Source organism: Xiphophorus maculatus, chromosome 10, assembly GCF_002775205.1.
Source record: "Xiphophorus maculatus strain JP 163 A chromosome 10, X_maculatus-5.0-male, whole genome shotgun sequence".
NCBI classification, from domain to species: Eukaryota; Metazoa; Chordata; class Actinopteri; order Cyprinodontiformes; family Poeciliidae; genus Xiphophorus; species Xiphophorus maculatus.
The window spans coordinates 13,092,452-13,118,727 of record NC_036452.1 but is presented as its reverse complement, the minus strand read 5'-3'; the positions used below and the strand labels follow the sequence as shown (position 1 = coordinate 13,118,727).

Here is a 26,276-nt window from a genome sequence, read left to right as displayed (position 1 = left end):
CACTGGCAGACTGTTTTAGGCAGGGTGATTGAGCAGCTGCTGAGATCGAGATCAGCTTGGCATTGATTGGTGGTTGGTGGGGGTTATGTAGACATGCTGCTTCAGGTCCCAGTGAAACATGCAATACAATACAATTAGTCCACCCACAGAGGCATTTATTTAAAAGGATGTCAGATGTGGTGACCAGATTTATTTTGTCACCATGCTCAAAACTAAAATACACAAAATTAACTTAACCTTGGGAAAATGATGCTGTCACTAAATAATTCAGTTGGTAATACTAACAGCCAAAATGGACCAAATTATCACAATAAAATTAGAATACTGTAATCTGAATTGGAGCACTGATGCCACCCTGCCTTTTTCTGCAAGTTTAGCTCTAGGTTTACTTGTTCCGGTTAGGAGACATGACTAGTCTCCCATTCCAAGGCTACGCAGGTATTTAAAAAGTCATTTTCAAAAAATTACTGAATTGTAGAGTAACAGTGCATCTCTTCTGTCTGCTTTTGTGAAATGTTACTCAGCTGTGTGTTGTCTAAAGTAAAGGAGATGTTGTGTTGTAATTTCATTGGAGAGGTTATTTCTAATAAGTTTCACTCCTGCTATGTGAGTCCATCCAGGTGTTTTGTGGCGAATATGAGATGGTTCTTTCGGACTGCTTTAGGTATTCTTCTGTCTTTGGCCATTTTTGCTCACTGTTCTGGGATCTTTGTGACCTCATCCTAGAGGTATACTCTACCTCCTGGATGAGCTGTTGATTCACTCTTGGAATAACTTTGGAAGGTCGGTCTTTTCTGGGAAGGTTCAGCACTGTTTCTTCCAAGGATATCAAAATCTCATAATACCCTGGTCTATGTATATGTGATTTACTGTTTACATTTACAGATAGCTATTTAGAGAACAAACTCAACAAGCAGCTAGATGAGACGTTATTATATTTCACCTTAAACACAAAGTGGACTCTCATCTGAATTAGATAATGTAAAATGGCATAACAAATTACCTAAGCTCCTATTTGGCGGTGTGTTTGGGCATAGATTAAACGTTAATTAGGTTTAAGACAGAGACGCTTTACACAAATTCACACACTTCTATTCTTGCATCTGTTCTCATCTTAGACATTTACACAGCTGACGTAACATCTTCACACAGGAAAAAACAGGGGGAAAAAAGGAAAACAGAGGCAAGATGAGCTTAACACGCTTTTGCCACACGCATTCAAATAATTGATGAGAACCAGGTTTATGCACATACACAATGAGGCACATATTTAAAGGACCCTTTTTGCAGCCACATGAATAGCAGTGGGGCATACATGTAGTACTAAAAAAGCAGGTTGATTATGAACCGTTTCTTTCATATCAGAAAATGTGAAAGAGGATTTGAACAGTGTTAACAGCAATCAGTAGTTGGAAGTTTACTTATGTGGTCTTCAGATTCTTTTATCCTGGGGCTTTGCCTCTGGCCTGTGCCAAACTAAGCAGGGAATAGACACCAGTCAAGTGATTAGAGAACAAACATAGGGAATATGTCAGATCAAAAGCATGTATATTTTTAAATTAAGATGAGGATGTCGCTGAGAATCTGTCAATTTGGTGACACCTTCCACCTCCTGCTCTTCCTTCACTCTGTCACATAATCACACTTTTGTAAGTGGCACTTCTTACTCTGGCACATCTGTAGTTAAAATCAATCTTTCACATAAGTGTTCACCTTTTTTCTGTTGGATTTCTTGTAATTAATCTTCATTTTAACGGCAAAAGTACACCACACTTTATCCATACACAGGGTACATTGTAATGTGTCACATCAATTCCTCTGTGTCAGTTGGCACCGATAACACGAACTGAACACATCCTGCTGAAGTGGACCGAAACTGAACAGATCACCGGACTTCAGCTGAGAATAGCCTTATCACAAGTTTACATCCTTTTGAATAGAGCTAGTTTTAAGAGGCTCACTGGGCACCTCATAATTCCAACCACTAACCAGACGCAGACAGAGTTGTTCTTTTATTTTCAAAGTAAATATTAGGAGGTGTATTTCTTGACACAATTTTGACAACACTGGTGTGCCAAGAAATGGGCTGTTCATTTTTAGAATGCCTTCACAGAGGATAAACAACTACTCTTTTCAACATCCTACAAAATCTATCAGCTCCAACTTGAACATATCTAACCCTGCTTCAAATTCTAAACAACAAAGCCAAGAGACTTTACAAGTCCCAGGTCATTGATTCACTGGTAAGAGCCTACACAATAACAAAAAGCAACACGACCCACTCTACAAAGACCTTCTAGTTCATTTTATGTCTCAGCAGGAAGTGCTTCCAGTTTGAAGGCATTTTTAGTTCTTATTAGTCAAAAACACATTCCATAAGTGTCTTTGCATTTCTGCCAAGTGTTATGAAAGCAGATGAATTGATCAGAAATTTGTGATCGTTTTTTGGTGGTCGATCAGTCTTTCTACAGGTTATCTGTGTCTTAACATACTATAACGACATGGTGACAGTTTTAACCAATGTGTAAAATAGGTACTTTTTTTAATAAGTTACATACTGCAACTTTAATTTTGTAGGGAGGAAATATATGGTTCAAGTTGACTATGTGAGAAAAAAACAAAGCTTTACTCATGTAAAGAAAGAAATGATTATTAGCTACCAACATGCCTATAGCATCTTATACTGCTGACTAGCATTACAGCAATCTTTGTAGATCTACACCTACAATATTTTCAAAATTGACATATGTTGAACATATGTTGAACATATGTTGAACAGGCAGGAGGCTGAGGAGCATCCAGAGCAAGAGCATCAGGCTGAGAAACAGTTTCTTCTCTTCAGCCGTCAGACTGCTGAACTCAAGCTCCACCTAATTCAGCTTAATCTCATAAATTATTTACATACACACAGCCCCGCACACACACTTTTTTAATATATATATATACATTTCTATATCAAAAAATATTATTCATTTAGTTTTATTTATTTGCATATTAAATTTCTTAATCTTGGTCTGAATTTTGTGCCACAATAAGCAAAGGTGGTATGACAATGAAACATCCTTGAATCCTTCAACATTTTCAAATGCAGCATGATCCATAACCGAAAGAAGCTAAAACCACAAAACAGATATGAATAAGACAGCTTTGCTCTGTCTGCTCAGCCTTCCTGTTATCCTCTTTGAGTTTCACACATCCTCTTGCAGCCTGAATGATTTGTAGCGCAAATAGTTTCTTCACAGATAACATTACATCTGCATGGTTCAATTGAGTTTTTTTTTTACATCCTTACTGATACACAGAATAGTTAACTTTAAGTCTTCTTAACTCAATGAAAGCTTTCACACCACCGAGTGTTGTTGTCAGCACGACCTTGTGGCACTTGTATTTTGAACCCTCACTAATTGGAAAAAAAATTAAATAATAAATCAGTTTGTTTTTTCCTCAAACAGCCAGTCAGTGGTCAGGGCCAGTTAAGCAGAAAATTGACAGATAATATTATTGAGCCTTTCTGGTTTTGGATGCAATTTCAAAACATGGACTCCAATTAAAATTGAGCTCAGAGCATGCATTAAAAGGTACGAACAGCGACAAGGTCTCAACTGGAAGTACCTATAGCTACCTTCACTCAATCATATTGGGAACTGAGGTCAATATAAAATCAGTACCACTTCAAAGAGCTGCTGAATTGCTTTCCAGTGACAAAAAATAATAAAGACATTTCTTTGGATTTGCTATTATACAGGCCTTGGGTGGAAAGATTTCTCCCATTGAATGCAGAACAGTGAAACTGTGGACAACCCTCTGAGAAATCTATCCCTGGACTTTGACCATGAGTTTTCCTGCCAGCCCTGAATACTAAAAATTATACGATGTGACCTTTTGCCAAAGCGCTGGCTGCAAGGATCTAGGACACCCAAACCACCCCCCACACTCTCCCTCTCTCTTATTTCTAAAAATCATTCCGGTAGCAGACAGCTGCTACAAGGAAATGAGATCCCAAGTCTGTCAATTAGAATGAGTGACAAATCAGGAGATTTGTAGTCTAGAGACATCCACTCACCCCTCTGTCTTCACAAATCATTCATCGTCTAACATCAATGGAATCATTTTTAGAGGCTTCTCTTATTTTTACTTTGCCCATTTCCACTCATATTACAAATCAATAATTTGTGTTTAGCATTCCACAGAAAGCAAACAAAGTAGTTCAGATGTAACCTAAGTGAATTAAGAGACTAGCTTTAACAACTTCTGTATACAGCTAATCAATCAATACTCAATATCAGTTGTTGAAACCATGATATCACAATGATTTATAATTTATTTATTGTCTTTATGTACTGAATGTTGCAATTTAGAGTGGGTGAGATGAGTAACTCGGTGGTCTTTCCAAGGATCACCCGGTTATATAGCTAGAAGTGCTAAAGATGAGCAAAGCAAGAGTTTATGCTTTAAATGACAGTGAAAAGTGTTCGCCAACAGTAGGAAGTGTGTCAGAGTAGTAGTGCTTGAGGAGATGTTCTCCTGCCTAGATTGTCTAAGACCGCCATCTAGCCACCATGATTTCTTGATGAGTAGCTACTGTAGATAAAAATTTGTGATCTTTTAATGCAATATCAACTTCTAGCTCTCTATCAGGTATAACCTGCCAATCTCATAAATCAGTATGTTTTTCTAAGTGCTGTGACACATGCAAAAAAAAAATTGCGGCAAGTTTTTCAATACATTGAATAGTTTCGAATACAACACGATGAAGGAATTACAACATTATCCCCATTTATGCAGCAAGAATCCATCTCTAACCTCTTTTTTTAAAATTAAACTAAAAAACTCAAGTGTGGCAGACTACAGATCTGTAGGTTGTTGTGTTTATACTGGGAAACTGGTATGAGTTTTTAGTTTGGATTACATTCTTGAATGGGAAGAAGATAAAAACTTCTTTATCAGCATCTGAATAGCCGATGACTGATCACAGCTAATCAAGAAAAATGTGTTTTTTTTCTCCAGTTAACCAGCTTTATGATACAACTAAGATTTCCAGAACAATGTAGCACCTAGCCACCATACAGTGAGGAAGTGACACCAGTACCTCCTCCACAATGGGACTCGATATTTCTGCAACCAGCATATAAATGTGCTCCTTTGCTGCTTTAAGTTCATCCTGAAAATCAAATATAGCTGAAGTATACAATCGAAACCAATATGACTGCGGAATAAAGAACTTTTATAAATGTGTTAACTTAATCTGTAGAGATTCAAATTTATTGTTTTTTTCTAAAAGCATGATCATTAGAATAAGCTAAAGTTCTTTGAGTGGTTCTCTTTATTGACTATACTCTGTTTTGATTAATCACATTGTGAAAGGACAAAATGTCACAAAGATTGCTTCTCTTGGAAATCTGTTTCTCTGAAAGTGCCCCACAGGAAATAGTCACAAATATCTTTGATTGTGTGCCTTTCGTTTTTTGTGATAAAAATGCATTCAATTTTGCATTCCTCTAGTCAAGCGCTTCAACCAGACTGCATGCATTTCATTCCAGCAAAGCATTTTCAAACCAATCTCCAAAGAGATTCAAATTTGAGATGTCATTCTTGACTTCTAGTTCTTTTTTAATTAGCTTGTTTTTTAATACCAAAGCTAAAAACAGACCATTTATTTGAACATTTGGCCAACCTCCTAAGATGAAAGGGACTCATTCTGAGTGTCACACATCTGACAGAAATAAAGTTCAAATAAAAGTTAAGGTTGAGCTACAACATCTCCATCTAGATCGGCGGGCTTTGAGTGACATAGATGTCAAAGAACAATCACGTTATGCTATATGTTCATGTGTACAAAAAGCACACAACAGAATCCTCACTGTGATGATTCACTGGAAAAATGAGGAGGCCAAAACATAAACGCTATGTGAAAAACTAAGTACACCTTGCGGCTTCCAGCAATTTGTAGACTGATGATAAATGCTGATAACCACCTCTATTAAAAGCCAAAGTTTTTGCTTTTTCTGCTCTAGCCACAATGTCAAAAGGACAACTACCAGCAATAATCTTCGAAAACTATTTGTTGCTGCATACGCAGATGGGATCTGAGGTACTTATACCTATTTCTGGCTAATTCCAGTTTCTCTTTAGGAAATATGACCAACATAATAAAATAATTTAAGCCATATTTGTTTTTTTTGCCTTTCAGCCATGAGTGACGTAATTATATACATTAGGAGCAGTGGTGCTATTACATACATCAGCTGTATTTTGTAAAGAACTGGTCAAAATTACTCTACAATGCATGTGATGCTGATTATTGTAGCTGGTAAAGGTGCTTTTTTAAGCATATAATAATATGATTTTTGTTTCAGGCATTTTTAGCCTTTAATTGTGTGTTATAAATCAATATTGTTTGTAGGTTTATGTTTTTGTACACTTGTAGAATTAAATCGCTGCGTAACCTGCTAAAGACCACTGCATTGTCTTTCTGTTATGTACTAGAACTGAAAGCGGGTGCACTTTATTTTTAATATGACTGTGTTTTCCCAACTTGACAGTTCAATATGGACCTCTTCTGCTGCTGCTCTAAGATCTAAAATAGGTTTGTTTGTGAAAACAAAACCAGCTGGGAAGCCCAGCATTGTCTTGGCTTCAACTCATCAAATGAACAGACATTAAACAGATCTATAGTCGTCACTTTAAACAACACATCTGGAGTAAATTTAGACGATGCACAATTTAAGGAAAGCTAAAGGTTGCACTTGTGTCAAAAAGCAGACAGAAAGTTTAGGTATTAAAGAGACTTTGTTTGAAGCACAAAGTACTTTACAAATGTTGATTTGAACATCAAAACTGCTGACAGTTTCAACTGTACATTTTCCAGCCACGAGACAGGTTCTGAAACATATTTATCAGAGCAAAGACTTTTTTTCCTCTTCCCTGCTGTGCACAATTATGATGAGTGACAAGATCCAACATCCAATGTTAAGGCACAGAAGTTCATCTCTCTCTGCTCAACAAGCCCTAAAGGAAGTCTTCATAGCCCTTTGGTCTGATAAAGGCTATTCTCCCGTTGTAAAAAAGCTGTTTCAGTGGACTAGTCATTAAAATGTGCCGGGCAGCAGCCGACACGTCCATCCAGAGGCATGCTACTCGCCTCATCATGTTCTTTAATCATAGCGGAAAGAGAGCAGCCCACACCGGGGTCACTTTCAACGAGCCACACTCTGAACGGTCTGAAGAGAGTCCAATTAAATCCTACATTTTCTGACCCAGGAGCGACTATGTAATGGGATCTGAGGGCCACGGCTCGATGGTCCAAGCAGAAGGAAAGTGAGAGTGATTGGCAGCACTTCATCCCTGACGCGATCAGTCACATGTGTCTTTCCACGCCCCTGCCCAGCCACCAAAAAAAAAAAAAAGCATACAGTAAAAGCCTTCTACCCAGGCTGAAGCTGTGCATAACATGTTCTTACTCAGGTTGCTTGGTTAAACAAGCATTCATAGGGAAAGAGGGCAGAAGATATCCATCCAGGAGCCAGGCAGCAAGTAGAGATATAGTTACAGAGTGAGAAAAAAACAATAATGTCAGGACTCTTAATCCCTGGGACACACTAGTTATCAATCTCCTGTAAATGTCAGGCACCGGGATATGGCCTCATGAATGATGGATATCTTCTGTGTCATTTTTTTCTCATCTTTTTCTACATTGTATTATTGAGTGAACCGCAGCCAGAGCTCAAACTCTATCTTGAAAGGTAATACTCTCTCCTTGCAGTGGAAGCAACACTTGAATTCCAACTAACAAAGAGGAGACTTAGAAGCACAGAAAACCAAAAAAAAAAAAACAACTTAATTTTAATCTCAATGGTGACATGTCATTGTCACCCAAAAATTTTAAAAAATTAGGGATCACAACATCTGAAAAAAAATGACAATGCAACACAGATGTGAAACGACAATATAAAAGAGGAATCATCTCACACCTCAGACTCTTCTTTTCAATCATCATGACCTGACCAATCTTCCTCAGTTTTACCTTATTGGTCATAGATCAGGGTAGGGCATAAAAAGTAGAGAAAGATCTTTAAAGTGACAAAACATTGGTTGGAGTTGTATGCATGGCACATGCAATATTTCCCCCCATCAAAACGTTGCCATTCAAGCAGTCCTCTGCAATTGTGATATTGCAAACATTGAAAGTGGGTTTTATGTACAGAGTACAGACCTATTAATTAAGTGAAAGCAAGGCTGTGCAGACGTATTGTGGTTTACTTAATGTAAGTGGTATGTGGTGAGTATGTCTTGCCAAATCGAGCATCAGAATGGAGAAGAAAGGTTCAATAACAGTTTGAACATGGATTGGTCTAAGACAAACTGGTCTGAGTGTTTGAGAAATTACTGATCTAATGGGAATTTTATCCACAGCATCTCTGAGATTTACAAAAAAAGATTAGAAAATGAAAAAAAAATCCATTGAATTGCACCTGTGTCACTGGAAATCTTTGATGGGCAGACCTGTTCACGATGACAGGAATGCAACAGTAGCTCAAATAACTACTTATTACATCCAGGGTATGCAGAATACCATATTTAAATGAGCAACATGTTGAACCACACCATGTACCACTCATGCCACCTATAAACAGGAAACTTAGGCCACAATCCAAACTACAACAGACTGGTAAAACTTTTCCTGGTCCGGTGGGTCTCAATATTAACTGCAACATTTAGATTGTAGGTTCAGAATTCAACATAAAAGTAATGAAAGCATGGATAAATCTCGCCTTTAAGTCAGTATTCAGTTTTGAATGGTGACAGTGGTTAAATGATGAATGTTTTCTTGGAATACTCTGGACCATTCACCAATCACTAAGCATTGTTTAAGCACCTCAATTTACCTGACTATTATTGCTGGCCATATGTTGACTCCTTTGTGACCAGTGGCTCAATCTACTGATGGCTATATTTCCAGCAACATAATGCACCATGTCATAAACCTAAAGATTATTTTCTGTATATTACAGTGTACTCCGTAGTCAGCAGATTGTAATCAAATACAGTAGTTTTGGGACGTGGTGGAACAGAAGATTTCTGACACAGATGTGTGGCTGACCAATTTTCAGCGACTGCGTGATGCCATCATGTCCATATGGATCACGATGTCCGAGGAACGTTTCCGGCACTCAAATACTCATCCATCCCTGATTTAGGACGTACATTACTCTACTAGAAATTGGCAATTGATGTTTTAGAAATAAAAAACATTTTAGTACATTTTAGATGTACGTTTTATAAAGCCCATCTAGGGACAAGTGCTGCGAACTAGCTGTTGCTATTGCACTATGACGCAAACATGGGACTGCTGTTTTGTTCAGTTTGTCTATGTCGATGTGTGTCTGTCCCTATCAAATAAACTCAAATAAATTGCTGGGACAATTGATAGAACTTTTGTCTTGCAGAAAGAATGTTCTGGTTTTGAATTCCACCATATGTAGGTTTTCTCTGGGTACTCTGACGTCCTTATGCAATCCAAAAACATTACTGTTAGGTCAAGTTGGCTTCTCTAAATTGTCATAATGTATGGGTGTGTCTCTGTGTTGTCCTGTGGTGGAGCAGCAATCTGTCCAGGGTGTACCTCTCCTCTTGCTCAATGACCCTGACATAGACACCACCTACAGACCATGCCATGATATCCAGGTAAAGAAAGTGGATGGCTCTATGGAGTAACCACAAGAGAGCAAATGATAGTGTTTAAGATATTCTCTATGTTAAACTTCTAACCTTACAACCATATATCAACAAAAACAAGTTTTTCTTATATGTAAAAAAAAGCAATTTGCCAGTGGATAAAAATAAAAAATAAAAATAAATAAATAAATATACCCTAGAAACTAACACCTTGCAGGGATGTGACAGCTGCTTTAGAGAAAATGTTGGCAGCAGACTCCCATCTCGCCCTGTATTCCCAGTCTCTCCACTGGAATATTACAAGGATTTTAGGGGGGATTTTGATCTAACTCTGTCATTATACAAACAAGCATTGTTAATATCGAGAACATAAGAAAATCATTTACAATTTACACTTAGCAGCTCAATCTTTCTCAGATTTTTTTTTCTTATCTCCAGCGTTTAAGCCCCGATCGCTGTTCATCAGTTGACAGAGCCTGTTTGTAAACTGCGTAAAGTTTGGAATCCAGCGCAGAGGAGTGATTAATTACTTAGCACTCATTAATCCGTTTGGTCTTTTAACAAGACGTATTATTAAATCTATTTAAAACTAAGAAAAGTTGATGATTCTTGGAAAAGTGGGTAGAATAAACCTTTCAGAAGGTATGATTTGACCTTAAAGAAGTTTGGATATACTTGAAGTCCAGGTTATGAATGATACGGGAAAAAGTCAGATTTTTATTTTAAGAGGAGGAGTGCATGTATGTGGCAAGGGAATTAAAGCGTGAGTACAACAAAAAAAGAACAATGACAACGTCGGAGCAGCTGCGTCTCCTCAACGGAAAAGCTTCCACATAGACATCCAGCAGAGCAGTCGGGCTACACCACACGGGGCCTGATCGGCGCCGCTTCTTACCTTGAGCTGGCGTGGAGTGGATGAGAAAAGGAAGAAATAAAATCCATGTGGCGCGCCACATCGATCCGCTCCAGCGCTCCGCCAACATTGTTCCAAGCCGGCCGGAGTGGCCAACAAGTGCCAGGCGGACTGAAGTCTGATCCCCCGGTGCTGGAAACCCCGGCGCGGATCTCCTGCTGCAGCTCTGTGGGTCCCTCTCTGTCTCGCTGTCCGTCGGAGCGCACCAAGCAGAGCGCACAGAACGCGGAGACAAGCTGCTGTTCAAATTCGGTCAGACAGTCTGTGTTTTTTTTCTTATTTTTCTTCCTTTGGACAGTTCGAGTTCGCTCCACTTCCACAGACTAGGTGTGATACTCAGGATAACGTTTCCTACTGAGCATTCTCTGAGGGTCCAAGTTTGAATCTCTCTCTCTCTCTCTCTCTCTGCACCTGTAATGACTGATGGATCGCACACTTCCCCCCTCTTTACATCTTCCAGCTTCTTCCTTCCCTTTTCCTTTGCACGCCAAACTTCGCCGGCTCACAGTAACTCCAGAGCAAAGAACAGACTTTTACTTCCAGTGCTTCTCCAGCCCAGCTTCTCGTCTTCTCTGAGAAGCTGCGGAGAGGAAGCAAGGGTCACACTCCTACAAAGTTCCTCTTCAAGGCTCGCTGTCAAGGTCGCCAGTTCAGTTTGACAACAACGCTGACGAGAAGTTCCGCAGCTCTAGGAGTGAAGGACGAGGGCGGCTGCTGCTGCTGGAGGTGGAAGAGGGAGGCGGGGGGCACTTCCGCATAGTCACAGTATTGTGGTCTGTGCCCGGCTGCCGGTTCGTCTGTGTGTGTCGGAGACTGAGGAGGACGAGTCCTGGGTTCTTCATGAGGTAACAGTTGGATCCAACGAATTGGCATCGCAGCGCATGATGCCACCATGCGGTTAAGCGCAAAAGCACACCCCACCGGACAACTCGAACATGTGCAGGACATTTTGAGGCTTTTCACATCACAGAAAAGGTGGAACAAAAACAATGTTTAAAGAACTTGTTTCCTGTTTGTGTTGCCATAATCACAGCTGGTGGATTTAACATGCAAATGGTATAGTGTAGTAAACCCGATACTTATGACTTATTCCATGATGATTCTGCGTGTAACTGGATCATTAATTGAAAGTGAAATGTTTAAAACAGTAATTCAGTCATTGATTATCTGAAAGAAAAAAACCAGCTGCTTTTCAGTCTGATTGGATGCAGAGCTTCAACAAATCATCAATCTTTAGGCCACATATTTTCCATTGAATTTTGGTTTGCACTTTGACTAGGCCATTCTAACATAAATATAAGTACGATTTACCTTTTATATCTGACCACATGCTTGTTCTTTAATCTAAATTAAGAGGCCCATTCGGAAGAGCCATTGGCCCACATGTATTAGATGCTGGCTTGGTTTACTTAAATCAAATGAATGGTTGATGACCATTTATCAACCATTAATTTTCCAATTCAATCATTCATTTTGTTATGTTGGAGCAGGGAGACATAAACCACTGGATACTGTTGAGGGTAGCCAAGTTGGGGCAGTACCTTAAAGGGCACCACACTATTGGAACTTTAATGTAGAAAACATGATTAAATATCTGTGGTTGGTGTCTTTGTTCTATATAAAAACTGTACTTATCAGCATTTTTCACAACTTTTAGCATAATACCACAGAAGTTTTAAATTTTTACAACTTTTTTAAGTTACACATTGTGTTGGTTCTCTAAATTAAAGTCATTTGATGAAGTTCAAAACTGTGACAAAATTATATATAAAATATGTGAATTATTTGGAAGTTATTGTTTTACCATTTTATCGGCACAGTAAAGATAAATTTTACTGTCTCATGACAAGTTCAATGCTATCAATCAAAATAAAAAAAAACATCGACTTGCTCAGTGGATTCTTTCATATATCATTTTCTGTATAATTTCAACATTTCTATGATCACAATTTCTGAATTTTCGCATTGCCTGTTTAAATAAATGTCGGAGAAGGGAGAGGTGAGGTAGTGATGGACTGAGTCTCACCTTTGATGGTGAACAGAAACAGTAAGAGCTGCTCTGTTCTTCAGCAGCAAAAAAGACATGGTCAAATAATTTAATCCACCAGCTATTTTCCGAGAAATATTTAATTGGGGTGGGAACAGTAGGAGAGTCAAGGGGGTTGGGGGATTGAGGGGAACTGGTGCAGCTGTGGGTTAGGGGGCAGTGGTGGTGGGTAAGGTTAGGGTTCATTTTTGTTAGTATTTGATTCAATGCTTTTTTATTCTGACAACTTGACAAACAGATTTTTTTGTGAAACATACAAGAAAACAACAGATGTGGGAGAATGCTAAAAGCTTCATCTTGAGCTTCTAAACCTTTCCAGTCATTTAAAACAGGAATGCTCTGTTCCCATTTTTCCCCTGGCACTTATTTCTTGGCAGGAGAAGCAAATAAAGAAAATTAACTGTCAAAATATCTAAGAAAAAACTCTTATTCTGTTCAAATGTTACAAATTCACACAAATTAAAAGTAAAATCGTAAAACTTTTGGCTTTTTGGCTAACAGTATGAACTAAACTATATACAACAATGGGCCTGAGAAAATTAATTAATCTTTAGTTAATTTTTGTTATAATAATATTTACTTTATTCATCCCAGCAGGGAAATTATTTCACAGTTACAGCACACGACAGGAGCTGTGTCTGCAGGCAGCCAGCTGAGCCAGCGCCATTTTTTGAAGGAGGACATGCGGCAGAGGTCGTCGGGACCGGAAGTCGGACCCGCGACGTCCGCAGGTCTAAGGCCTCCAAACATGGGGCGTGCTAACCCGCTGCGCCACCACAGCACGCCCCCCAAAAAAGCGTTAAGCTTTTTTAAAACAATATTTAATGTATTTCCAATCTAGTGTGGCCTTTATCCACCTGATTACTTTAATTAGATGAACTGTAACTTAAGGAACTTGTTAGTCACTCTCAAACACTGCAAATCCATTAAAGCACAAAGCAACTTAAATAGTTCTTTAAGTTGTTTAAAGAGCAACTTAAAGAATAAATATGCTGGGGGAGCTAATTGTGGCTCATTGGTAGGGATATTCAGTATTCATTATCCCATCAAATGTTTCAGCACATTTGATGAGCAGTAGGAGGTCCATTAGAAACAGAAACAACAGAACACAGGTGGCAAAGACACTGGGTACATTTTCTGTAATGTCTTTTTGATACAGAGCACAAGAAAAAATACACCAGTCGAGGTGCATATTGTTGGTATTATTCATTTACTTTTTCTGTCTATTTTTTTTGTCTCAGCAACACCTCCTGAAAATGTTGCCCTAGACAACCGCCTCTGTGGCTTATGCTATGAGCTGACTCCTTCCATCTTTCCATAAACTGACCAGCTTTCCTGTCCCTGCTAAAGAAAGGGATTACTACAGCATGATGTTGCCACCACCATTGTTACAGTAGGCATGCTGTGTCAGATTTATGTACAGTATCGGCTTTCCACACATTTTGTGTGAAGGTGACATGGTACTTCTCTAACCAGAGCACACTCTTTCATATATATATATAATGCTCTTTGCAGATTGTAAATATGAAATATAACATTCTTTCAACAATAGTTTTCTTTAAGGCACACTAGACTTGAATCCAGACCACTTGTCTTTTCAACAGATTGTCCAACCAGGTTGTGAACCTCTGCAGCTCCTCTTGAACTAACATGGGCCTCTTGGCTGCTTCATGTGAAAGGGTAATTTTTTTAGGGAGGCTTACCGTTGTGCCATGCTTCTTCCATTTCTTAATTATGGACTGAACAGCGGTGTCTGAGAAGTTGAAAGCGCCGGATTTTGTTTCTAATCCTGTTTTAAATGTCTCCACAGTTATATCTGACCTGTCTGCTGTGCCTATTGTGTCTATTTGGTCTATTCATGTTCTCAGCCTCAAACAATGAAAAATAAAAAACACAATCACAGCTTGTACTGACCTAAAAACACTGATGCAAAAAAAAAAAAAAACTGTCTGTAAGTGCTGCAATAACAGTCAGCTGTATAGATTCAGAAACAGTTCATGCCTACATTGTTAAAATGAAATATTATTGATAATCAATTCAATCTGCATTTTTCTTGAGTAAAAAAACCCCTCAGATTAAAAAAAAAAAATACAGTTTACAGTTACAGTTTTAAAATAGTTAAATTCACTATTTTAAAATGGCTTTGTTGACATACTGACTAGACAGACTATATTTCCCATACAAACAGATTTAGCTTATTAGGTGCAACGTGGTGCAGGCCCTGGGCGCAGCACAATGGCACAGTTGTTAGCACTGTTGCCTTGGGCCACTTGCAGTTATTGCATAATTTGTGCCATGGGTAAGACCCTCCTACTGTCAACCTAGTCCAATCAAAATGCAAGAAATCAAAATTTTGGGGTGGGATAAAATGCAGTGTTGTCCTGCTCAAAGCACTCTAAACTCAACAACTTAATTTAGTTAATCACATTGGTTTTTCAATTTACAGAAATGCTCTCAATCTGGATGTGACAACAATCCCAGGTGCGAGCTCCACTTTTTGAAAGGAATCAAACTTAGTAATTGACTTGATGGACAGTTTGTTGACTCTTATGTCAGTTATAGATTATGTAACGGCAGAGTTTGATGTCTTCTCATTAGCCCTTATGGCCCAGTTCCACCCCACTGTCCAGAACCCTGGGAGCGCTGGTTCCATTTGGGAGGGTCAGTTTGACCAATTTTGAAGTAAGTAATTTACTGATTAACTGTCGCCTCACCGATAGCCAATTCTTCACGCTAGTCTATGTGATTTATTTGATCCTAGCATATTAACCTGGCCTAATTCACAAAGGAATGTTTCAAAACCTTTATAAATCAAAGTCACAAAGGAGGAAAGCAAATTGGTGTCAAAATGGGTACTATTGGCAAGTGATTTTATGTGGCATATCTCTATCTCAAAGCTATGACCAAGCAGCTCGAACTCTTCATTAAGGGTAACAAAGCAGCTCCGTCGCTTTCAGCATGCAGTATTTTAAAGTTTGGCTTCAGTTTGATGCCTGCTGTACCTGAGATCCTGGATGCTTTTGTGGTAATTTTCTAGCCAAGCTTGTAATGTCCCTTTCCTTTTTAGCTAAGGCTATGAAATGCAAAGTAATTCCCCAGAATATAGGAGGCACATGACATGAATAGAAAAAGTCACAAATGGGCTGTGCTGTAAGTACAACCACAGGCTGGAATCAGAAGGGCTGCATGTTATCTTTTCTTCTTTCAGGAATATAGGTTGGAGGAGAGGGTGAGAAAAATATATGAGTGGAGGACAGAAGGTGGAAATGAGAAGATAGAGAGTGACTGAGCAAATGCTGTTTCCAGGATAACAGTGGGAACAAAGTGGAGACAAAGGAAAAGCAAAAGAAAGCATGGCTGAGGAAGACATGGCAGTCTTGAAAATGGCAGAATTTTTGGCAGAAGAAAGCATGTTGTTGATGTTCCTACAAACCTAGAGGCCCATCTAAGCTACCATGGGCAAAATAATGTCTGTTTCTCCACAGCAGGATTTTTTTAAAAACTACTTCTATTCCACCCTCCTCCTTTTTTAAAAGAAGGTAATACCTTGCACAAAAGTTAATAATGGGAGAGTTAACATCAGGAGAACCATGATGGAATATCTCGTCTACCACCCTCAGGGCTGCCCAGGGACCCGACTATGATTTTTCAAAGTAACCTTCCTGCTGTGACCGAACTCAGCAAGAAAGAAATCTTAGAAGAAACCTTGGTCAGAGTATTTTAAGCCACAGCCCTGCACAAATGAAGCAGAGCTGTTCGGGTTGCTTTCCTTGCTCTCATGCAGATGCAGACACCACCAGGTGTTAGCTCCTGGTGCTTTTGAGCGTAAACTGACTGTGATCACAGGTGCTAAAACAGATTACTACACGCTGTATTTTTTTCTTTTTTTACCAGTCCCCAAAAGTAATATCAGTAATGATGGTTAAAAATTATTGGGTTATAATTAATTTGAGTAATTCTGGCTTTTATCCGTGGCATCCATATTTAACACTGTATTAAAGCAAAAAAATAAAATAAAAAATAGGCTACTTATTTTTGTGCAACAAAGAAATTAGCAAGGAAGAGTTTAAATTTAAGCAAAATAAACATAGTTGCTTTTCATGCTAATGTGCACTTACTACAAAATATTATGACATTTTTGACATTTTTCTTCCTTGTTGTAGCAATGCATCTTGACAATTTACTTTCTATGACACCTGTATTTGCATTTTCTAACACCCATTTTGTATTTCAACCTTCACAAAACTAAATGTAAAATGTGGATTTCAAATGTGTCACCATTCATTGTGAGAGTCAATTGTCATTTATTGCTGGAAAAATATATTGTTAACATCCAATTCTGGAAATCCTACATGGATTTATACTGAAATTAGAATTTCCATCACCTGGAAGTTGAAAGAAGTAGGACAGCTAACTGTGCTCCTATCAATGACTTTTAATTCTCTTAGTCTAATTTGCAGGTGTCATCTAGTCCAGTACTCCTTCTCAATTTAAAGTTTTCAGTTATATTTTATTCAGTTATACTTTGGACATCCAAATACATCATATTGGTAGAAAATATTTAATACATTTTACAAAGCACTTAACTGCAACAGCATAATTTGCCATAAATCAAGTAAAATAAAAAGCTTTCCAAATGGAAAGACAAAAATGTCCTTATACTTAGCAGAGGCACAAACTAACAATGTAAGATCTTGTTTTACTGAATCTTCAACTGTGCAGAACTTACACTGAAAAAAAAGATTCAAAGCTGACATTCCCCAATGTTTTGATGCCTTAAGAAAAGAAACATACAGCAAGGAAGAAAAGAGGCAAGGGAGTGGGTGTCTTTGATCAATCAGATGCAGTTGTATTTTAAACATGAAATGTGCTTAGGCCAAAACTCCAAACAGGAGCTCAGACTTTTGCCTGAATTTGCTAAGGATTTTGCTCCAGTTAGAATGAAATAGCAAGCACACATACAAGTCTAAAAACATAGCACCCCCCCAAAAAGAAATAAAACATAAGACTATGTCCATCGAGAAAAAAAACAGAGGTCAGAGTTGTGCAAAGAAGACAGGCCAGAGGGAGTACTTCAAAGAGACCTTTAGAGAAGTTTAAGTCCACCTGCTTGACTCAAACACTCCCCCTCCCCCATATACTGTATGTATATATATATATATATATATATATATATATATATATATATATATATATATATATATATATATATATCCTCTGCTAACCTGATGTTCCAGGATAAAACTTGATGCATCAACCTTCAATGGAGTTTCTGAAAAAAATAATAAATAAATAACATTAAGTAGAAAAACAGAACAAGATGCCTGACTTTTGTGAATAAAGAATTTGCCTTTATAAAGGTCATGTACTTATGTCACAGCTTTTCATATAATGCCACTTTGATACTCCATCTATGGCTGGGGTCACCAAGCCCAGTATTCAAAAATACAATCCTGCAACTTAGAGCTGTATACCTTCTCCAACACACCTGGATCAAATGAACAATTCGTTACCAGGTTCCTGGAAATCTGAATCACATGATCAAGTTTCCTTATAGCTGTTGGAGTAGGCCTTGAAGAAATGTAAAAGTTTGGCAAATCTCAAAGGTTTGTCAAATATCAAGTAAATAGAACTTAAGGGAATAGCCTGGTGGTAAAGAGATGTGCTACTAGAAACAGTGTAGGTTCAGAGATAGCATTATTTAAGACAACCCTCCTGTGCTAACCATAATATGCTATGAACACAGTTGTTGGGCAAAAATGTCTTGAGGTTATACTTCACTCTTTTGAGGAAACTTTAAAGGTTAAGTACTTCCAACCACATGCTCACCAAAAACTATACTTTTTTCCTCTGTTCAGTAGTTGGAATGTGTGGATTTTAAAGTAAAGAGAGTTGGGGTGGATATTCTGGTTGCAAGTGGACAACCTAACACAAATTATTTATTTGTTCTCATACATTTTCACCCTATAATATGCTTGGTATTTATGTTTGTGTATAAATCTGGAGGGACAGACACAGTGGTGGTTGTAGGGGATCCAGGGTGGGGAGAGGATTTTTTTCATTGGGGGAACAGGACAAAAGAATGAAACAAAAAGCAACTGAACTGAATTTGTGAAATATAAAGACTGTGACATTTGAGGAAGAAAAGTGATCGACAGTGTAATTTGTGTAAGATCTTTAATCATACGCATCTTCACAGATGGAGACGAGTAAAAGAAAAATCAAGTCTTGGTCATTAGTCAGAGAGATGGTGAGAAATCATTGAAAAAGCAGAGACATGGGAGTGGAACTGTTTTTTCAGAGACAGATGGCTGAAATGGGAAATAAATATGCTAAGGGGAGCCATGACAACCTTTGCAAAAAAAAGAAAGGTAGGTGTAGATTTTACTGATAAAAAAGATGAAACTGTGTCAGACAGCATGACAGAACATAGAAGTGAAGAAATGCATGAAATAAACAAAAATAACAAAGAAACATCAACCAGCTATGCTTCTTTTGTCACTTTAAATTCTGATATCGAGTTGGCTCAGCTCAACATCCTCCCACATCTTTTAAAATTCCCAAGATGTTTTTACTTGAGTTTTTTTTTTATTATTAATTTACATTCAGCACCTATGAGGAAACTGGTGCTGGTGGCATTCGTCATGGATTCATACAAACTGATTTCTCTTTTTTTCTGTCTTTCTATCTGTTTCTCTCTCTTCTAAATCTTGTACTATTACACAAATTTCCTGTAAGGTTATTACTCACAATTTCTAATCACAGACACTGTGACCTGTGTTTTCTTTTTCTTTTTTAGAATTCTGCAACCTCATAAAAACAAAGACTGTGGTGAAACTAAAGAAGTAGGTAGAGTGAAGTTCATTTTTGTTTTTTTTATATGAAAATGTTTGGGGACACAATACTTCATTATATGTTTATAGAGACTACTTGAAGAAAAAAAAAACATATAACTTTGTCATCTGAATGAACCACAAGACTTATGAATTTTGATATTGAGCAGATCAATGTAAAAAAGCACAACATGATCACAAACACTTTAAACCCACTGTAAAATATGGTGGTGGAGGAAAGTTTGCTTGTTTTTCAGCAATGGCTATGGGTACATTACATTACTGTTTGAACTATGAACTCCTCTAAGTGGTGTAATCAAGAGTCAAATATGATATTGTCGTAAAAAAAAGGTTGGTTGAAATTGGCCAAGCAACAACGTAATGTTTTAAAGAACACTGAGCTGAAATGTCTCTACAACAATGTGCTATACTAACACAGTCATATAGAAACGTGACGTTTCACATCATTGCTGCTAAATGTGTGTCACTAAGCTACTGAAGGATTGGTGAGCCTAGTTTCTCACACTCATTTCATTTTGTCTTTTTTTTTTTTTTAAACAAAGTGAGGAACTTATTGAAACATTTTGAGTTTTATCATGTCTTATGTCAATTAAAAAAAGTTAATGAATGATTGAGAACTTAAAATTGCTGGCTTTACATAATGAGTCATGCAACACAAGCTGGTCTAAAGAATAACCTATTTAAAACAGTTTTGAAATGTTCTTAAGGTCAATCATTTTCTCCATTTTATTGATATTGAAAAGCCTAATTAGTCACATTTCCCACAAAGTAAAATTGGCAAGGATTATGCATACATAATAATATAGCACTGTTCCGAAGCTCTCATAATAATAAGGTCAGTGGTCCATGTGCTAACCAAAATAGGAGAGATTTTTTATTTACTTCATAAATTTCTCCTTACAACTTATTAAGTTATAAATATAACTAAAACATACAAGTGAACCCTGGTTATGGATTCATATACTGTTCCTTGTTTAATTAAGTGAGGTTTGATTCAAGTATATTTAAAGGATGACCCAGCTGAGCATGCACACATTACAAAGGTCTGCACAGAAATAGTCAAATAAAACCGGCACTGCATCTGAGAGATTACGAAATCCATAGAGGCACATCGAATATACAGCTTGTGCATGTTTTCTTAAAAATGACAATGCGTCTTCACTTGTATAGACCGTCATTTTACGGTTTATGTAAAATATCTTGGTGCTGTATCTGTACTGTCGCTCTGCATCATCCAGATAACCGGCCTGGGAAGCGGCTCTTTGTTGAAAAGATGTCAAATTCTATCCAAATGCTTAATGCTGCACCCATAAAAGATAAACCTTTATATAATATGAAACTATGAACTGGCTGTATATGAAAACACCCGCGGCCATACAAAGAAACAGACTGCAACATAACAAGTATAAATAACATCACCACTAAATTCAGCCTCCTATGATCTTATTTCCTTGCAACGCTCCAGATCAAACATCAGTCAATACAAAGTTGTAATTGGTGCAACCAAAAGACCTTGGGCACCTACATTAGATGAGACATTGATGTTCCTCCACCCACTGATATGTGTTCAGGTCAGAGCTTGTGACTCCAAGCCTAAAGCTCTGAGAAAAGGCATTCAGTGCTTAGCTTGGAGAAAACAGTGGCCGTTTGCCGCGGTCATCTTTCTGATGGACTCTGAACCAACAAACCCCCACAGTGCTTCCTCCTCCATACTTGCATTGTTTAGTGGTACTGTCCTTCATTTATTAATTTACCTGTGAAGTTTTCAGTAAAGACTCCCTTTATTCAAGTTTTCATCGTTTGTGCAATACTTCTGGGCGAAGTTACCTTTTAGGCATTTCATATTTTGAAAAGTAACTTCCCACAAGAACTTCATGGTGCATTTGAAAATTAAGTGCACTTCTTTGAGAAGCAGTGCAGCAGGGTCAAAAAGCCTTATGCAATCCAACTTGTGTTGACCTTCTGTTTACTCTCCACAGTGGAGCACAGAACATCAAGACATAGACGAACACGAGGACATGACAGACTCTGTATTGGACCTCTTTTGTACCTGCCGTAGTGTAATGCGTCCTTGCATCAAATATATATTTATTTTTTTCTAATTCATTCCATAACACATTCAGTCTTGAACTCTATAAATGCCCTAAACTGAAACATGTCATTTCATTTAATTTTTCATCTGAAAAACACTGTTTTCACTGCAAAGATACATTAAGCGTAAGGAAATGTCAATTAACCTGCATACTGTATTCCAATAAGAACTTTGATTACTGAAAATTTAATAAAACATCTTGATCTAAGGCAGTGACATTAGACTGACCACTGCCTTCCTACACAATTCTGCTGAGGGTCCAAAGTCTTTGATCAATGCAAAGCGTAGAAAAAGAGATGGATTATACCAGGCAAGTGAAGAATACTTTTGTGGTGAAAAACAAAATCTGAACTCATATAACCATAGCTTGCAATAGCACGGAGTGGGTTCACCCACAAGTCTTAGCTTAAAGTTTACTTTACACTTGTTAAAAACAATGGTGTAACAGCACACCAGAGTGTTGGTGTTTTGTGACCTCCTGGTTGAGTCATCCACATGGCCTTCAAATGGTTTTTGTAGGCTGCCTACTCTCCAAAAGTTTTGCCTGTCCCTTTTTTCACAATTTATTGACAATAGCTCTCAGTATAGTGAACTGGAGTCGTGGAGTCTTACAAATGGCTTTGCAGCCATCTCCAGACTTATGTGTTTCTTTGGACCTGGTCATTTTGAACTCTTTAAAACAACTTTCTGTCAGACATTTATATCAAAGTTATTTACATATTATACAGCTGTTGCACTGACTATGAATTAGCCCTGGGGGTGACTGGTAAAACTTAACCCTAAAAAATATGGTTTAGGATTATAAAAGGGAAGCAAGGCTGGTTTGGATTATGTTTTCCCTTAGTAAATAAAATTACTGAAATGTATTTCAATATATTTTTCCAGGTTGTTGACAGAGATAAACAAAATTCTTTCATGATCTGAAACATTTAAAGGAGTCTTTAAGGGAGTATAATTTTACACCACATTAAGTATTAAACTCCATACTTTTTTCCTTAGATAATGCATTTCTAAATAGACTATTGAGGTGGAATTCACACAAAACGTGTGACAACCCAAGTAATCCATATGTTCTAATGATTTTAACCAGATTAGTCCATTTCCATAACAGCACCCAGGAAGGAGGAATTCATCACAAATGCAATTCAAGCAATGTTGCAGAGGTATAAAAGTATGAGTCACAGAGGATATAATTTTGCAAAGAAGTAGTTATATGCATTATTTGGCTTTTATGGAAAATGTGGGCAACTCTCTGGAGGTCTTGCGCAAGTCTTTGTAATTTTATAATTTAAAAAGAAATGACAGATTTTAGCTAGTTCCTTAATTTTCTTAGGCTTTTTGAAGCTTCTTTTCTTCATATGTTCAGTTCTTGATCAGTGCCATTCTAACTCCTTACACATTAGTTAATTTATCTCATGTCTTCATATGCATGATTCTTGGGCTGTTACCAAAATGCGGTGTGAATTTTATGTCAATAGTCTCACAGGAAGTACATTTACAGCAAAAAAAAAAAAAGCATGCTCAATACTTTCCCCCTGTAACTGGATCATAGTCCAACCACCCCATGTCGATTCACGACACTGACTATGAAAAACGCATTTAGATTTTATCAAAGGAGACAACTAATTATCTCCAGTCTCTGTGATCTGATACCAATTACTTGTGGCACAGGAAGTACGTGTGATAGATGAGCAATCATTTCTTTCAGAGCTCCATGTCAGACTTTCCTTTAGCTTTATTTCTGCTCCTTTACTCACTGTGAAGTGATAGTTTGTTCTAGTTAGAGAGCTCACTATGCATTCTCCTTAGACCCATTTCAGAGAAACATCAGAGGCTTAGAGAGCTACTTCCTAATGTATCCAAACTTTCTTGTTTCAGTGTGCTGCATGAAGCACCTTTATGATAATGATTACAGAAACAGATGAGCAGGAAACCTTGTGGCTCAAAGGAAATCTTGTGACAGTAGGAGGTCTAATCTTTTCCTCACAGTCATTGCACCTGTCAACCATTATCACATCTAAATGTCAACTTTGACAAATAAAAGGTGAAATTTTTAAAGGTGTCAACTTGAATGTCTCATTTTATGACACATTAAACATGCCTTCCTCCTCTACCTACAGTTTTATTACTTACTGATGTTGATAACAACATCAACATTTGTGAAATTAAAAGGCAGTCTCAGAGGAAACAAAAAAAAACTCTTTGTGGGTTGCGTACCATTTGAAGTTAAAATTTGCACTTAAATCTAAATCAACATTTTACTACTGGAGTCTGTGACAATGTGTGTGTGCATGTGTGTATTCCCATTTGCAACAATGTTGATGAAATCTTAAACCATTTATCTAATGTTTCTAAAGTTTGAATCTGACAGCCAACTTGATTTTAGGCAACTTATTTGATCAGCTCCAATGTTTTGCCCACGAGATCCAAATATATGCATTTTTGCTTTGCCAAAAAGACATTTTAAAATACAGTATATTCAAATACAAATGTGTTAAGTTCTTCACTCCAAATATCACCAACATATATACTGCTCAAAAAAATAAAGGGAACACTTTAAGTGTTAAACACCTGTTTAAGTGTTCCCTTTATTTTTTGACAAAAATGACAAAATCTTGACAAAAATCAAGATTTTTGATTTTTGTCAACAAATCTGGTTTTGTCAACCAGATTTTTGTCTGGTTGACAAAAATCTGGTATTTTGTCAACCAGATAATCACATTTGTGCAAAGTGCATCTACCCACCCTGATACTTTGTGATATAAGGTAAGTTTATACATCTGCAACTTGCCAAGGCTTGTCTTATTCTAAAATTTAAAGTATACTGATGAGCAATGGAAAGTGACATACGCTTTCTTCTGTTTCCCCAAGTCTAGGTGGACTTGGAAGTCCAGTTCCACCTGTTTTCCACATGTCCAAGATTGAGGAAAACCACGACATGACTCAAGAGAGCACCGCTCACTCTGTCTTCATGGAGGCTACTGTGTTTAAAGGGCCAGTCCTCAGTCTGCATCAGGGTGTCTTCCAAGCAGAATTGGCTTGGTGAAACCTCTAAAGGCAGGAGTCCAGGATGCATACTAATCAGATATCTGAACCGCCTCAGCTGACTTCTTTCAGATCTACTTCAGGCTTTCCTCGGATTTAGGCAGTTCATTACCTTATCTCTGAGGCTGAAATCCCAATAATAAATATGCAAAGGTTTAAGGCTGCAATATTTAGAAATGAGAAAATGTACTTTGAACCATATAACTTGACCGTATGTGAGAGCCAGATTGTAGATGGATTTGTAAATGGAAATATTTGCCTTTGAACTAGTCCTCTGTTAAAAAACAACAACAAAAAAAACAGACACACCACAGACAAAGCCTCAGTCAATCTCTTTATCTCCTTTTCCATCACCTCTCCTGAACAAAAATCTGTCCATTCGAACGCTTTAAAGTACAGATTCAACCTTCACCTCAAAGGGAGCATTTTATATTTGTTCTCGTTGAGAATCATAGACTCTTATTCCAGCCCCTTTATAGTCAGCTGCAAAGTGTACTGAAGCACAGGGCTTTAAAATACCAACAGGACAAATTGTTCAGGATAAACACTACAAGAACAAAAATACCTTTAGTTGTGAGATTGAGGAAACAATGAGCAACAGGTATCTGGTTTCCACTTAAGAAAACCTGAGAGAAAACATTTGAGAAAAAAACAGAGCACCGGCTGTTTGATTAAATGTGAAGTAGGAGCACCATACCATAACAATTTTGAGGCATTTCATACCATAAGTATACAGGCACAATTTTTAAAGCTGTGCAATGTTTACCGATTCAATGAACAGATTGCAAACCACTGTGGATTTATAAACTGAAGAAAATGATTGCAAAAACTTTAGAAACGCTGCATACCGACGTGAAAATGTATTGGGAAATGCATTGACTGCAGGGACAAAACAGGGATGGATGCACTAACTGTTTTCTAATATGCAGAGTTTAGTCATCACCTGACCAAGCTTTGTTTTATCCGTTTTGTCTTGTCTTATGTATATGGTATGTTTTTCTTTGTTTATTTCAGTATATCACATTCTGTACAACAGTTTCTACCTGACTGCTCTTGGACTATAGCTTTGCATTTTAGGCATGCCTGTAATGACCAGAACCACAATAAGGCCATACTAATAGTCACTTAAATCCCTTTTTTTGCCCTAATGAGATGCTCGATTTGAATGTCAGTAACTCATATTTATTAGATTTTAATGCATACATTCATTAGGTTGCTGCCATTTGATTGGCTTATTTAGTGTTTTTTTTATAAAAAAAACACATAAGTGACAGATCCAAGTGCTGGAGAATTCATAACTGATGAAGGGAAAATGTTTGTCTCATCAAATTCTGTGTCTAACAACTCTCGTCTTGGATTTCAGGACACAGATCATTTACTTGCTTTTAGAACCTATTTAAAACCACTAGATGTGTTTCTGCTTGTCCTGATGGGTCAAGGTTTTATTGTTAGCTAATGGGATACTCAATGATCTTCTGACTGATTTGGTGATGCGTTGCACTTTCATTCCTTATTCAGTCTCATGTTTCAGACATTTTGAGGATTTCTGATCTTACAGAAGACATACATTGTGGAAGATAAATGTGGATCTATCTAAATGTCTGAGTCCTCAGCCTACAACAGACTATGCAAAAAATGGCTGTCAAGTTA

General features: G+C 37.6%; 1 protein-coding gene across 6 annotated transcripts in view; it reads right to left on the bottom strand.

The window, feature by feature from the left end:
* sdk2 (sidekick cell adhesion molecule 2) overlaps positions 1-12,237 on the bottom strand; it is a 321,139-nt gene extending 308,902 nt beyond the window's left edge. For 5 of the 6 annotated variants that reach the window (XM_023341207.1, XM_023341210.1, XM_023341208.1 and 2 more), the window contains exon 1: positions 10,571-12,236. In XM_023341207.1, the coding sequence (XP_023196975.1) occupies positions 10,571-10,658 (88 nt within the window). In that variant the 5' untranslated portion in view covers positions 10,659-12,236. Of the gene's footprint in view, positions 1-10,570 lie in introns of all 6 variants that reach the window. The other variant, XM_023341209.1, reaches the window with a different exon arrangement.
* Between the last annotated feature and the right edge of the window lie 14,039 nt (positions 12,238-26,276).